This window comes from Trachemys scripta, chromosome 2 (assembly GCF_013100865.1).
Source record: "Trachemys scripta elegans isolate TJP31775 chromosome 2, CAS_Tse_1.0, whole genome shotgun sequence".
Lineage (NCBI taxonomy): Eukaryota > Metazoa > Chordata > Testudines > Emydidae > Trachemys > Trachemys scripta.
This window is the reverse complement of record NC_048299.1, coordinates 156,668,550-156,684,345: the sequence shown is the minus strand read 5'-3', so window position 1 is coordinate 156,684,345 and position 15,796 is coordinate 156,668,550. Positions and strand designations below refer to the sequence as shown.

Genomic DNA, 15,796 nt, shown 5'->3' with positions numbered 1-15,796 from the left:
TCCAGAGTGGTCACAATGAAGCACTGTGGGATAGCTCCCGGAGGCCAATAACGTCGAATTCCGTCCACACTACCTCAAATCCGACCCGCAAAGGCCGATTTTAGTGCTAATCCCCTCGTCGGAGGTGGAGTAAAGAAACCGGTTTAAAGGGCCCTTTAAGTCGAAAAAAAGGGCTTCGTCGGGTAGACGTGTCTAGGCTTAATTCGATTTAACGCTGCTAAATTCGACCTAAACTCGTAGTATAGACCAGGCCATAGTGTGGATATTCTAAATATGGAAGAAATCCTATAGAGAAACAAGAACAGCATGGATTCCCGAAAGCTTCATTCCCCTCTCCCACCACTGGACACACTGGTTTAATTTCATTGTCTTCATTGGCCCTAATCCTGATTTACACTAGTGAAGTGAAGAAAGAAAGAAAGGAAAAGCTGGTAGGGTTTGCAAAACTTTCCCAGCCAGAACCACGTAACCAGACAGCTCCTGCAAAGGTTAGGAGATCTAGTCTTGCCTGACCTTGTGCGTAACTCTCATTGGCATGAGAAGAAGTTGTGTGTGTATCCAGAGAGAAGTGTCTCTTCTTGCATACATAGCTACTCGCCAGGCAGAGGGATGTCAAAAGGCCATAGTAGGGTCTGACAACAAGAACGCTGATACTAGAATTGATGTACAGTAGTCAGAGTACTATAAAGACATCAATCCTCACACACCGGTACAAATTATTATCCACTTTGTACCGATAGGGAAACTGAAGCACAAAGTGGTTAGGTGACTTGCCCAAGTTGACAGAGTTGGGAGCAGAACTCAGTTATTCCTGGATTGTATGTGGAGTCCACCAGATGACAGTTCTTAGCTAGAGCCACAGCATAACTCTGCAATGGTAAGAAGTATGTCGGTGCTTTAAACAAGATGCAAGTCCCTCTGCAGTGTGATCCTTATATATGGTATGTGTGTGGGGGGGGGAAGCTGCTATGTCCTGGGGGACTTCATTCTGAGTGACATGCTGAAGGTCTCATGCTGCCAGAATTAAAACGTCCTTGACATTTCTAAAAAGTATAGATGATCATTTCCTAACTCCAAAAGTGTTGCATCCACCACAGGGAAGTCGGTCTTGGACCCTGTCTTGACAGATAAGGAGGGATTGATTGTAGAACTAAAAATTAGTGATTGTGTACGTGCAAGTGTTCATGACTTAACCATTCTGTTTGCACATAACAAATGTAAAGTCCAAACCAATAAATATATACTTGGTGCTTTGAAAGGACCAATTTCACAATGCTGAAAACAATTATAAGCAAAATGAGCTGGGAGAAGGAATTGAAACTGAAAAAGTGAAGAATATTTCCCTAGCTGCTCAAAAAGCTACAGTTGAGAAAGAAGGCTATGGTGGTTAAAATAGCAACCTGGCTTAGCAAGGAAATAAAAGCAGCTATAACATTTATAGATATACAAGTAAAATGTGGGGGGAAAGAAGTTGATAGCAGTGAATATAAACTAGAAGCTAGGAACTGATGCCAAAAGGACACCAGGAGAAATCTATAGCTCATATTGTTAAGGACAATAAGAAGCAATTTCCATTTACCAAGGATCGTGGTGGATTCTCCATCACTGATACAGTTTAAATTAAAATTAAATGTTTTTCTAAAAGATATATGCTCTAGGAATTATTTTGCGGAAGTTCTATGTCCTGTTTTGTACAGACTAGATTGGGGTAGGCAACCTATGGCATGCATGCCGAACGCGGCATGCGAGCTGATTTTCAGTGGCACTCACACTGCCCGGGTCCTGGCCACCCATCGGGGGGCTCTGAATTTTAATTTAATTTTAAATGAAGCTTCTTAAACATTTTAAAAACTTTATTTACTTTACATACAACAATAGTTTAGTTATATATTAAAGACATAGAAAGAGACCTTCTAAAAACATTAAAATGTATGACTGGCACGTGAAACCATAAATTAGAGTGAATAAATGAAGACTCAGCACAGCACTTCTGAAAGGTTGCCAACCCCTGGACTAGATGGTCACAATGGTCCCTTCTGTCTTTGGAATCCATGAATGTCTAAATCTATTAATTCTTTAAGTGTATTAGGAATAAAAGGAACCAAAACAAACCGTTCCTGGATGGGAATGGTAGAATTGTCAATAACAATGCTGAAAAGGCCTGAGTGTTCAACACATATTTCTGTTCTGCATTTGGGAAAAAGCCAGATGATGTATTCGTCATATGATGCTGATGAAATACTTTCCATTCCAACAGTAACTCAGTATGATATTACACAGCATCTCTCAAGTCAGACATTTTTAAATAATCAGGTCTGGATAACCTGCATCCAACAATTTTAAAGGAGCTGACTCAGGTGCCATGTGGATTATTAATGTTGATGTTCAATAAAAGTCTTGAAACACCGGGGAAGTTCCAGAGGTCTTGGAGAAACTAATGTTGTGCCAATATTTAATACGGCTAAACTGGACAACCCAGGAATTATAAGCATACCAGTGTGACACAGATCCCAGATAACGTAATGGAATGGCTGATATGGGACTCGATTTAGTAAAGAATTGAAGGAGGGTAATATAATTTATGCCAGTCAACAGGGGTTTATGGAAAATAGATCTGGTCAAACTAACTTAATATCTTTGATGCTGTTGCCAAAAGGGGTGATGTGATCCTTGGATGTAGGAACAGGGGAGTCTCGAGTAGGAGTAAGGACATTATTTTACCTGGGTATTTGGCACTGATGTGGCTGTGCCCCATTCGGGTGTTCAAGAAATCCCTTGCAGGATTGGGAGATATTTCACACTGTCACGTCAGCTTAAATTGGCGGAGTAAAGTAGCAATGGATCGCATTTCTGTTCCTGGCTTGTGGCATGCTGATTGGCTAGAAGAAAGCTTGTTGTGTGCTGCAGCCAATTAGACCATGGAAATAAGGGTTTGAGTATTTTTTTAAATATGTACAGAACATCACTCCCATCACCCCTCCAAAACTAACCATTACCCCAAACAGAGGTCTGACATGCCAGAGACTCCATGAAATCCAGTAGGGACGTGGCTGTTGCTATTGATTTTGCACCGAAGGTGCCCAGATACTATGGTGATGGGCGGCAGGATAAAACTCCAAGACCGATCGATCGGTAGAACTTTCGTCAATAAAAAGCAAAATAGCTCCTGTCGCAGGTCCCTCCCAGCGTCAGAGACAAAATGTTTCCTATCTGAACAAGCAGAGCTACTCTGCCTGAAACTACCATTGTCTTTAATTTCCTGGGACCTGCTTGATGCTATTATCCAGCAGAGAATGTAATTGTATAATCTCACCTATGGTGCTGCACTCTCTCAAAATAAAAGCCTGTTGCAGAACTGTGATTTATAACGCCAGCCTCAAGGGGGTGAGTCTGGCTTTATGCTGCAAGTTTGGCTCCTGTTTGTCCTACATTAAATAATTGCTGCTGTTTTGCTTCTGTATCACCTTTGCTGTATTAAAGAAATTCAAAGTAGGTAGATAATTATCTATCTGGACAGGTATTTATTTGATCTAATCTAATCTATTTGGTTCTATGGCTCTTATTGCCATAGTACCCGAACTCTGACCTAGCAGATCTCTGCAGTTGCAGAAGGAAAACAGCCCCTTTCCTAGCTTATTTCATTGGAGAAAGTTATCTTTAAACTGCATTGCATTAAGCGGAGTTTTTTCCCATTTGAAGATGGTTCCTTTAATGCAGAGACTAGAAATAAAAATGTCTAGTGCATAGCACTTGATTAAACCACTAAGGAAGTACTCAGACACAAAAACACAGCGCACTCTGAGGACAACTTTTGGGGCTATAGGAGATGAATCAGTAGATTTCTTTTTTAGAGTGAATAAATGAATCAGGGGTCGAGGCCTAGGTCCCATTTTATCCAAATACCTCCAAATTCAGGTAAATGGTTCTGGTTTAGGCTCTTTTCTCCTGACATCTACAAGAACTTGGTTGCAAACTGTCAGAAGAGGCAGAGTTATATCAACCTACCATGGTTCGTATTTAGTTTGGAGTGATCTCCCACAGCATCTTTGTACACAGAACTGACTCAAAGCATGTAACGAGGAGGAAATGGGGCACTTTGTATGTATTTATTAGCATCCACGGTACTCACTGCTGTAGTAGCTGAATGTCTTCATGCCCCTTTGTTCTCTGAAACGTGGTGAAGGGATAGAAACTGTTCAACTGGGCCCCCAAGTTCGATTCAAAACACTTTTCTCCTGAAGAAATTTGTTCTGCTCAGAGGCATTTTATGTTCTTTGCAGAGCACAGTGCAGCAGAGAAGCTGTCAGCCAGTGTCAAATCACCACCTCTCTTAACACTTACCCTTTCCAACACCTCCAAGCTGCAGATTTCAAGTCTGCAACGTGGAGGGGCCAGCAGGACTGTTTGCAAGCAGGATGTTGTAAATAATCACTTTGCTCTTGACAGGTTCTTAAGGTGATAAATACACATGTAAATGCAGGAAGTACCACAGATAAAGTGGGTTGACAAATCTGCCCCGCTATCTCCTACCCCTTACAGTAAATGAGAGGCTTACTAAATACCTGCAAAGGTTTGGGGTAGGTCCTGAGTTCTAGGCTAGCAGCAAAGCTCTGCTGGATAATATTAGCTGCAGTTCATTTATGTGAGGGATCTTTATTGATCTAGATTTTGAAGTTATGCTTGGAGCATATAATCTCCCTTTTTTAGCACGTATAAATCTAAAGATATAATAAAGGTGTTTTACATAGAGATGGAGCTTTGGTTGCCTTTTAATGATGTTTTGAGATCACTTATTGCACAGCACTTTGTCTCATCCAGAAAAGAACACTTAAAATGATTTACTAAAATCTTGTCTTTTAATCTTTAAAAATAATCTTTCTGTACTGCATATAAACTCAGCCAGACAGCAGAGTATAGCTACATACAGCTAGACTGCACAAAGCGTAGAACTAAACAGACCAAAATAGAAAAGCCACATTGTCCTTGTAAGAATGCTTTGCACTCACAGCTCTTTCCATGTGATGATGACAAAGTGTTCTAAAGAAATTTTACAATGGATATAACCGTCTGTATTAGGGGTTAGGCTGAAACCTCCATGTGGGCAGATTTTCCCACATCTACTACTGCGAGGTTCTTACAGCTTCCTCTCAAGCCTCTGGTGCTGGGCATCGTCAGAGAGAGGGTGCTGAATTACACCTCTACCCCGATATCACGTGACCTGATATAACACGAATTCGGATATAATGTGGTAAAGCAGTGCTCTGGGGGAGGCGGGGCTGCGCACTCCGGCGGACCAAAGCAAGTTCGATATAACGTGGTTTCACCTATAATGCGGTAAGATTTTTTGGCTCCTGAGGACAGTGTTATATCGGGGTAGAGGTGTAGCTGGATTTGGGGTCTGAACCAGGCTGGCAGGGTCTGTGTTCCTAACACGGGATCAAACCTCGCCACTCCCAAGTGAGGCTGGTGAGAATCAATATCCCCATTTAGAGCGGGGGAGCTGAGGCGTTCCCAGGGTCACCCAGGGAGTGTGTGGTACAGCTGTGACAGAACTCAGAATTCCAGGTGTGCAGTCCCAGGTTTTAACCACAGGAACTACCTGGCTGCATCACATCTGTGCAGTGTGACGCTGGCCAAGCCCCTTGGGGTCGGACCCCATGAGGAGCAGAGTCCTCTCTGTACCCGGTGACTTCAGGCCATTAACTGCTAGGTGCATCCCTGTGAAATGGGGATATTCTCCTCCTGACAGGGGGGATGTGAGGGTTCATCGATTAATTACTTAACAGCTTCAGAGCATCATAACAACACTGGGCCTGATTTTCTTTTGTTTGTACCCCTCTCAGTGCAAAAGGGTCTGACAGTGGCTGTGCGTTACACTGACGCTCACTGGCAGTCCTCTTTTACACTACCAGTGTAGTGCAAAGCACCTGTGCCCCACAGTGCAGCTGAGAACAAGGCTCATTCAGTGCTATGTACTGCGTCCAAATGCGAAGTACCAGTGTTACTCTCAATACTTCTTGCCTAGTTTGGGCCCAATCCAAAGCCCACTGAAATCATTGAGAGCCTTTGCACTGACTTTACTGAGCGCTGGAGCAGGCCCCAGGTTTCCAGTTGTGCAGATCTCTAGTGAGTGAAACACAAAGAAAAGTTCATATGCTATTGCTACAAGTTCAAGGAAGAAACTTGGGGGGGACCAGTGACATATGGGACTGACTTGCTCAGCTCAATCCTTTAAAATTCAAATGGATTAACTCTATCATTTTTAAATTGCTTAATCACGTGTCTTGACTTTTAATCTTTGATAGTACAGGCATTTGGATTTTCCTCTATTTAGCTCTAACCACACTGGTTTTAGACAGATTTGAGGCCTGTCAGGGAAAATCCATTTTCTGAAGCCTTATAAGAAGAGGAGGTGGGGAAACATACGTGACCCTATTTATCTGCACTGATTTGTTCCATCTTTTTATTTGTTTGTTTTAATTCATTGCATGATCCTGCTTACGCATACAAATTTAGCTCCACGTTCGCCATGGAAAAACTGTTCCACCACTCTTGCCATTTTAAAAAATTAAATTACCATTAAAATCTGTGATCTGAAATTATAATCTAGTGGTGCAGTTGTTCTGCAGGGGTTCATTCACTCAAAAATGGAAATTCAGAGCAAACTTGTTTGCATAATAATAGCTGCTGTGCATGTCTGGATTGTGTCTGCATGTCTGTTAGCTGCAGATTTCTCCCCTTAGATCTACAGGAAGACAAGGAAGACAAGGACTCTGATTCTGATTAAGCGATGCCCTAAAAACTTGTCTGCAGCAATTTAGGGCTCTTGCTGTGGAAGCTTTAATCCTTCTTTATATATTAAAAATCACAGGGTTTTTACTAATATGAGGAGTACATTTCATTTTCCCTTTTCAGCTGTCCAGAGCACAGATTTATTAAAGCATTACACAAAGTGTGTTCTCTGTCACAAATTAGACGACTCTTCTGCATCCCTGCTGTAGAGTCTTTCTCTTTGAAGGCCTCGGGGTTCTGTCCGACATAAAAATAAATGTGGGAAGGAGTCTTGTCTCTAGCAGAATTGGGAGCACTAAGGGGCAAGGGGCTTAATTAACCAAGAGGGAGGTTGGTACTGGCCACTCCTAGAAGCATGAAACAAATGCGGTTTGAATCACTGTAATGACTTTGCTTAAAATGCAAAATTATTAATGCAAGAAATAGCATGAAACTGACCCTCAATGCAATTTCAAGTAATTGTTATTTCCAGTTTTCTTTTTGCCTCAATGGCATTTTTCTTGTAACTGAAACTGAAATAACCAGGTCTGGAGTTTAACTGCTCTCAGTTTTGTTTATTTTCAGCCATTAAAAACTGGAATATTTATAGTGCTAAGTACTTGCCATCAGAGGATGTTATTTATTTATTTTGTATATATGACACAATGTTGATGCTACTCTCTCTGTTCCTGAGCTATCCTAAGACAGTTGACAGAGATACTGTCGCTTACAGACAGCCCCACAACCTGAAGCAAATACTCACCAGCAACCACACACCACACAACAAAAACACTAACCCAGGAACCTATCCTTGCAACAAAGCCCATTGCCAACTCTGTCCACATATCTATTCAAGGGACACCATAGGACCTAATCACATCAGTCACACCACCAGGGGCTTGTTCACCTGCACATCTACCAATACGATATACGACATCATGTGCCAGCAATGCCCCTCTGCCATGTACATTGGCCAAACCAGGCAGTCTCTATGCAAAAGAATAAATGGACACAAATCAGACGTCAAGAATTATAACATTCAAAAACCAGTCGGAGAACACTTCAATCTCCCTGGTCACTTGATTACAGACCTAAAAGTTGCAAAAAAACTTCAAAAACAGACTCCAACAAGAAACTGCAGAACTGGAATTAATTTGCAAATTGGACACCATTAAATTAGGCTTGAATAAAGAATGGGAGTGGATGGGTCATTACACAAAGTAAAAACTATTTTGCCATGCTAATTTTTCCCCTATTGTTACTCACACCTTCTTGTCAACTGTTGGAAATGGGCCATCCTGATTATCACTACAAAAGTTTTTTTCTCCTGCTGATAATAGCTCACCTTAATGGATTACTCTCGTTATAGTTGGTATGACAACACCCATTTTTTCATGTTCTTTGTGTATATATATCTTCCTAATGTATTTTCCACTACATGCATCTGATGAAGTGGGTTTTAGCCCACAAAACCTTATGCTCAAATAAATTTGTTAGTCTCTAACAAAGGTGCCACCAAGTACTCCTCGTTCTTTTTGCTGATACAGACTAACACGGCTGGTACTCTGAAACCTGTCACAGTGACTAATCGTTATTCTCTCTCTCTCTCTCTCTCTCTCTAATCATCTGACCTTTGTCATGGGCCCATTATCATAGTATTTAGGCACCCTGTCACCTCCGGTCTGTCTCTTAGCTGGTCAGCATGCTGGTTTCCTGGTGCTACTGGCATGTGTACTGTATTGTTCACTTGCATTTGACTGACCTGAGGACCAAGCAGGTCCTTCACCCTTCAACACTTGTCCTGATTTCTCATTCTATTTCCTATCTCAGAGTATGAAGCACAGGTAGTGCCAGGGCCGGCTCCAGGCACCAGCGCAGGAAGCAGGTGCTTGGGGCGGCCAAGGGGAAAGGGCAGCACGTCGGGCTCTTCGGCGGCGGTTGCTGCTGTGTTTATGCACATATTGATTGATTGCTGTCTAGACTCTTTGGGAAAGTTACTGAGCAAGCAAAGCAACTGTCCTAAATATTCTTGGGGGAGGGAAAACAGCCCCCAAGTTGCTAACCTGGGAAGAGTTCATTCCTTGGAAGTGTATTTTATTGTGGAGCAACTAGTGCCCCACATGGAACTTGGGCCTGTGGGCGACTGGGGTCTCTCTTCTTTAAGTCCACAAATCTTTTATTCCCACTTCCTGAGAGGCTGATGGCTGTTATCAAACAAAACAGAGCATTAGCACTTGGGAGCAGAATGTTTGTTTGGGGTGGGAGGGTTGTTTTTTAACAACTATGGAACTAACTTGGGCCTTTTTCCTGCCAGTGGAGCTTAGTTCCAGGAACAATCAACCTCCTAGATTTTCAGAGTATTGGGCAAGGTTTATCTGAGACCACCACTAAAAAAAGGAGAGAAGGAGAATCAGGATTTCTATGCTAGCTCAGACCAAGGTCCATCTAGTCCAGTATGCTGTTTCTGGCAGTGGACACCACCAAATGCTTCAGAGGAAGGCATAAAAGCTCTATAATGCACAATTATCTGATAATTTTGCCCATAGGGGAAGTTTTGCCCTAACCCTATGCAGTTATTGATTTACTTATTTCCTGGAGCATTAGGTTTTATATCCCTTATACATTTTTATCCTATCTTAAGTGCAGCAATTGTGGAAGTTCCAGTTCATATAAATGTCTAATCCTTTGTTATTAAATCTTTCCTGGGATGGAAATCTTTCTTTGCTTCTAATAATTTGTGTTGCCATTCTCTGAACCTTTTCCATTTCTGCTCGATCTTCATGGAGCTGGGCAACCAGGACTGAATGCAGCATTCAAGATGAAGTTGTACCATTTATCTCCATATCTGATGGCTTTACAATATCTCCAGGATTAAACTCTGTTCCACAGTCATGGTGAAAGCTCTGTGAAATGTTCTCTGAATGTAGGAGTTACTCACTAAGGGTTTCCCCCTCTCGCATCCCAGGATTTATATTTATCAAGGGGACTGATAAATCTCATTCAAGTTTTGGTTCTCTCTGCTGTCCAGTAAGAATATTTTGATTGTTGCCTCACCAGTTTTCGCTCTTCCTTCACAGAGTCGGAAACATGCGAGCAAAGTGAGACTTTACTACATGCTACATCCCATAGATGGAGGCTGCCCGGCCAAGAAGCTCCGATCAGAAAACGTGAGTATGTTTCAGAGCCCTATTCTGTGCTGCTTTGTGAATCTGTGACCCTGTGCAAAGGCATGTACTACCTGTGACAGCATCAGATAATCACATATCCAGAGGTACCAGTTGGGGTAGCTGAAATGCTAAGTTACTGAAAACAATTTTCCATAAATGATACAGAAAATATGACATGCATCAGCAGCAGTAATTGAATTTTTAGTTTTTACTTGTCTTTGTTGTAGAAAAGACAGAAAAAAAGGTAGCCTCACGACACAAATCTAGTATGCATTCAGTCCATTCAGAGCCAGACCAAACTGTCTGAAAGACATTTAGTTTGTTCCTATTGGAATCCAGGACCTGCCCACTGCCAAAGGACCTCCCCCCAGCCTAAGGGGAGGATCCACAGGACCTGGAAACCAAATGATTCCGGGGACAACTAATGAGATAACAGGGACAGGAGTGAGATCAAAGAGTCAAACGAAGGGAACATTTAGTCTGTTGGCTGGTGAACTGCAGTGGAAATGACTGAAAGGCTAATGACTATGTGGATGATTGCACTTTCAGTCTAGTTCCCTTTGAATTTGGGGTAGTAAAAACTGCTCTTTAATTGTGATGATTAAAGTTCTGTAACTGTTCCACTGGAAGTCTGGATTGAAGTCATTTCAGGTTCCATACATTCAGATGATATTTGTGCACAACCTTCTTACCCCATGGTAGAAAACATCAGGGAGAGAACCAGTGACAGCAGAGGGAAGCACTGTGTTAGAGAGGCAGCTAGAGAGTGATTCATGGGCAAGAGTAACTAGTCAAAGGAAAATGAGGAAGGAAGAAATACACATCAGTGAGCAATTTCCATTCTAGTGTGTCCTGTAACCCTGATTCCACTCTTCCTTACGGCCTTTGAATGTATCAACTTCAATTTCTTGGCAATTCTCTGCATACTTGGCTGTGACAGCTGCTCTCTTTGCCCATCTCAAGATCCTTTCACTTAGGTCCATTTTGTGTTGCCCTCATTGATATCTCTCTCTTCCTAGTTTAGATCACTTGGCACGAACAGTTCAGTGTGGGAGATTTAATATTCATGGGAGCTGGGCAGCAAAAGCCATGGACATCACGCTAAAAATATTTCTTACTGTGAAACAATCCGCTCTTCAGATCTGGGTCTTGTTCAAAGCTCCTTCCTGGGGTCTCTCACTTCATCCCTTGGTGCCTCCAACCTACTTTCTAATTCCATCCAACCCTTCCCTGCACATTGCTCAGCATCCAGACGCTCACCCTTTTTGCTTTTGGAGCCCATTTGACTTCCTGTTTTCTCCTGCTAATAAGAAACCAGCCTGAGTTTGCTCTGACGGCTCTGTGCCTGCCCTTTGCCTATGCACCCAGCGAGTCTATATGCTCTGTGGCTATGTAATACATCATATCCCCCATCTGTCCATTAGGTGATCGCCATGTGACAATTTTGCTTTCCTTATGTATCCTTTGGCTTTTCCAAGCTCAGAGTGTTGTTCCAGCACAACAGAATCTGTTTCAGTCTGTTATGATTGTCCTCTCCCAGGCCTTCCAAGGAGGAATATGCTTTGCTTGTTCCTGCTCAGATATTATCCAGTCCTTTGTATTCATGTGTAGCCAACAGAGTTGAGATATTTAGACCGTCTCTTGAAGGCAGCATGATAACATCATTGCCGCTCATTTCAGCTTGATGGTAGTGTTATTGAAGCCACGGCATAGTGACTTTAATGAATATTAAAAATGCAGTTACTTGAGTATGATGTTACTGGAGCCCAGTTATGTTTCTCTGTAAAAACATATGTTATCAAAAAGGGTACCTTGGCCTTCTTGCAGAGAAAATGGTATATTTATGTGACTCTAGAGTGTATCCTACCTCTTGTAAACTTTTAACTATGAACGTAAATGCTTGGTCTTCCAAAGGTTTCAAGGAAGCAACGCCTGTTTCAGCTGTACATTTCTGATGACACAGGCCTTTCCAACTGTACATGATCAACATCATTTTCCAGCTGACCTTTAAATAACATGGAGGATAATATTTGCCATTATCTGATGCTTATGAAAATATGCTCCATTCCTTAAGCAGCCATTAAGCCTTCGTCCTACAAAGCACTGAATTTACACAACCCAATTATTAGGCAGCCTTTTGTTATTTTAATTATTTGTAAAACAAACCTGGTGTCTTTGGCATACTGACTGGTTGTTGACCTTTTCTTTTAAATGTGTGCTTAACATTTTAGCCGAAAGTAATTTGAGAAGGTCACAGGCTGGAACCAGGTCACAATTTGAGAAGGTCACAGGCTCTGAAATTTGAAGTCAATCATGGCTTGACTTGACAAATTTAGTTTTCCTCAGGATTTCCCCATCACCTGTAAATAGGGAATGGGCCCTGTTTAAGACTGACCGAGACTATGGAATCTTTTTGTACGCTTTGGGGCAGAGGTTGGGATGGGGAGAAATCCATTCGTTCATTCTTCCTGGTCCCGTTTGTACTATTAGGTACTGTTAAGAAGTATGGCAGCCCTAGTCGGCGACCACGCTTATTGAAGGGGAGGAAAGATGCTATTAAGGCAAGAATTGCTTGAGGGAGCCTAAGAAATGATATCAAAACATATATTGCAAAGAGTACCATATGCCTTATAAGGAATGCTACAGACAGTTAAACAAAGGAGCTGATACTGTTGGTATCTGTGAAAGAAGCATAAAGGATATAGGCTTCTTGTTTTGAAGCTCATATTCTGAATCAGCAGATAAGTTATCAGTACATCATTTTTGTACTATAAATATTTTTTTTAGTTCCTGGTGAAAGCTTTAATATATGCTTTAAGTCACATGTGGAATAATTACACAGAAATTAAAGAAAATGCTCTGTTTTAAAGCCTAAATACTTCTAATAATGTGCATATCTTGTACCTGAGCAGTGCTTTTAACTGAAATTTCCAACTAGCTATAAACTGCTTGGCGTAAAGGAATTGGTGTTGGGTGACTACAATTTCTTCTTTAGCTGCAATAGAGCAAAGAAATGCAGAGATGTTGCCATCCTGTGTTACCACACTCTACTTCTACAGCGTTTCTAAAGCAAGGTCCCTGTGTGCATCCCCCTCCATTCCTGTCTGAGCGGAATCCTCTTGTTAGTTCATCACATGGTACAAAGTCGTCATGCATGCGGCACCCCTCATCGGGGTTGTCATTTTTGAGGTTAGTCCACTGCAGTTCTGAGCGGTGGGGCTGCTACCTCCATAACTGGAGGCAAGAAAGTCCCTGAAACCGAAGTCAGACTACTGCAAGGTCTGCGTGTCTGCAGCCTGCAATTGTGCCTTCGGTGGACATGGCTAAGGGCATGGTCCTATCATACTCTTGTATATACACCCCTGTGTTGTTAAATGATAAAATGCCCAAATGAACTAGTGCCTGGGTGGTGTCCTGGCTGTGATGATTAGATGCATCTCATGGTTATTGCTAAGCGGTCCAGGGTTCTTTCTCATGGTTGGACTCCTTAATAATCACACACGTGATGTAAACTTTCTGGATGGGGTTTTCAAAAGTACTTAAGTGACGTATTAGCATGAAGCTTATGCTTAGGCACTGCCTTTTTGTTCTGTCTTTGTACAGTGCCTAGCACTATGGGGTCTTGGGCCATGACTGGGACTCCTAGACACTACAATAATATAAATAATAATAATAAGTTGTATTGACTTTCAGTTGGACCTGTGTCCCTACGTTACTTAGGCATTCTTGGAAAAAACAAAAAAAACAGAGAGTCAGTCTCTTTCTCCCTTTCTGCCTCTCTCTTTCTCTCTACTTACACATGAGGGAGGATGGGGTGGGATTGCGTGTTACAAAACCAGCTTTCCTTCTAGAATTCTTTTCTTAAATGATGATGAAAATATTACTTGGGTGGCAACCAACCATTCTCAGCTGACTTACAAAACTACTGGTATGTCTGTGGGAAAATGACTTAATAAAACATAGAGGGGAAAATAAGCTTCTATTTTAACAGTAGGTAGGTGCAGGAAGAGTTCAGAGGTCAGGTTGGAAGGCTGGGTTGGAACCCAAGTCCAGTTGTCAGAGGAAGATTCTGTCTCTCTCCTGGTGGTGGGAGCAAGCATGGATGGCATCAGATGAGCAGACAAAGACTAACCTAGGACCGGGAACATTATTAAACCCAAGAATATTGACCTGAGAGTCAACAGGCTTTACACCCATGAGACTCACAACTTACTGGGCGGGGAGAGAACCCAGTTAAAGGCAGTGACCAAGGCCCCCTTCCTCATCACTCTGGGTTTTATAGTTTCTCAGCCCATGGAAAACTACCCAGACTGTCTATAGCAGCCCTTTCTATTTTAACCTGAACAATATCAGCTTGTAAATAAAGCTGCTATGGACACAGCCTCAGAAGATGCTCCAGTGTCCTTTTTTGATAATGGATGCTGCATTTGACACCACGTTTCTCTGTGACATGAGGGATCTATTATCGACCACCTGAGCAGGACAGTGATAGTGACTATGAAATGCTAAGGGAGATTAGAGAGGCTATCAAAATAAAGAACTCAATAATAGTGGGGGATTTCAATTATCCCCGTATTGACTGGGTACATGTCACCTGAGGATGAAATGCAGAGACAAAATTTCTCAATACTTTAAATGACTGCTTCTTGGAGCAGCTGGTACAGGAACACACAAGGGGAGAGGCAATTCTTGATTTAGTCCTGAGTGGAGCACAGGATCTGGTCCAAGAAGTAACTGTAACAGGACCGCTTGGAAATAGTGACCATAATATAACAACATTTAACATTCCTGTGGTGGGAAGAACACCTCAACAGCCCAACACTGTGGCATTTAATTTCAGAAAGGGAAACTATGCAAAAATTAGGTGATTAGTTAAACAGAAATTAAAAGGTACAGTGACTAGAGTGAAATCCCTGCAAGCCGCATTGACACTTTTCAAAGACACCATAATAGAGGCCCAACTTAAATGTATATCCCAAATTAAAAATACACAGTAAAAGAACTAAAAAAGAGCCACCCTGGCTTAACAACCATGTAAAAGAAGCAGTGAGAGATAAAAAGGCATCTTTTAAAAAGTGGAAGTCAAATCCTAGTGGGGTAAATAGAAAGGAGCATAAACACTGCCAAATTAAGTGTAAAAATGTAATAAGAAAAGCCAAAAAGGAGTTTGAAGAACAGCTAGCCAAAACCGCAAAAGGTAATAATTTTTTTTTTTTAAAGTACATCAGAAGCAGGAAGCCTGCTAAACAACTGGTGGGGGCCCTGGACGATGGAGATACAAAAGGAGCACTTAAAGATGATAAAGTCATTGCGGAGAAACTAAATGAATTCTTTGCTTCAGTCTTCACGGCTGAGGATGTTAGGGAGATTCCCAAACCTGAGCCGTCCTTTATAGGTAACAAATCTGAGGAATTGTCACAGATTGAAGTGTCATTAGAGGAGGTTTCTGAATTAATTGATAAACTTAACAGTAACAAGTCACCAGGACCAGATGGCATTCACCCAAGAGTTCTGAAAGAACTCAAATGTGAAATTGCGGAACTATTAACTATGGTTTGTAACCCGTCCTTTAAATCGGCTTCTGTACCCAACGACTGGAAGATAGCTAATGTAACGCCAATATTTAAAAAGGGCTCTAGAGGTGATCCCGGCAATTACAGACTGGTAAGTCTAACATCAGTACTGGGCAAATTAGTCGAAACAATAGTAAAGAATAAAATTGTCAGATACATAGAAGAACATAAATCGTTGGGCAAAAGTCAACATGGTTTCTGTAAAGGGAAATCATGTCTTACTTATCTATTTGAGTCTCTGAAGGGGTCAACAAACATGTGGACAAGGGGGATCCAGTGGACCTA

General features: G+C 41.8%; 1 protein-coding gene across 4 annotated transcripts in view; it reads left to right on the top strand.

Moving 5' to 3' along the window:
• Nucleotides 1-15,796, top strand: part of ZMAT4 (zinc finger matrin-type 4) — a 172,857-nt gene that overhangs the window by 60,302 nt on the left and 96,759 nt on the right. For all 4 annotated transcript variants that reach the window (XR_004644626.1, XM_034762023.1, XM_034762021.1 and 1 more), the window contains exon 3: nucleotides 9,849-9,938. Coding sequence is in view for 3 of the 4 variants with exons in the window: in XM_034762023.1 (XP_034617914.1) it covers nucleotides 9,849-9,938 (90 nt within the window). In the remaining variant the exon portion in view is untranslated. The remainder of the gene's footprint in view (nucleotides 1-9,848; nucleotides 9,939-15,796) is intronic.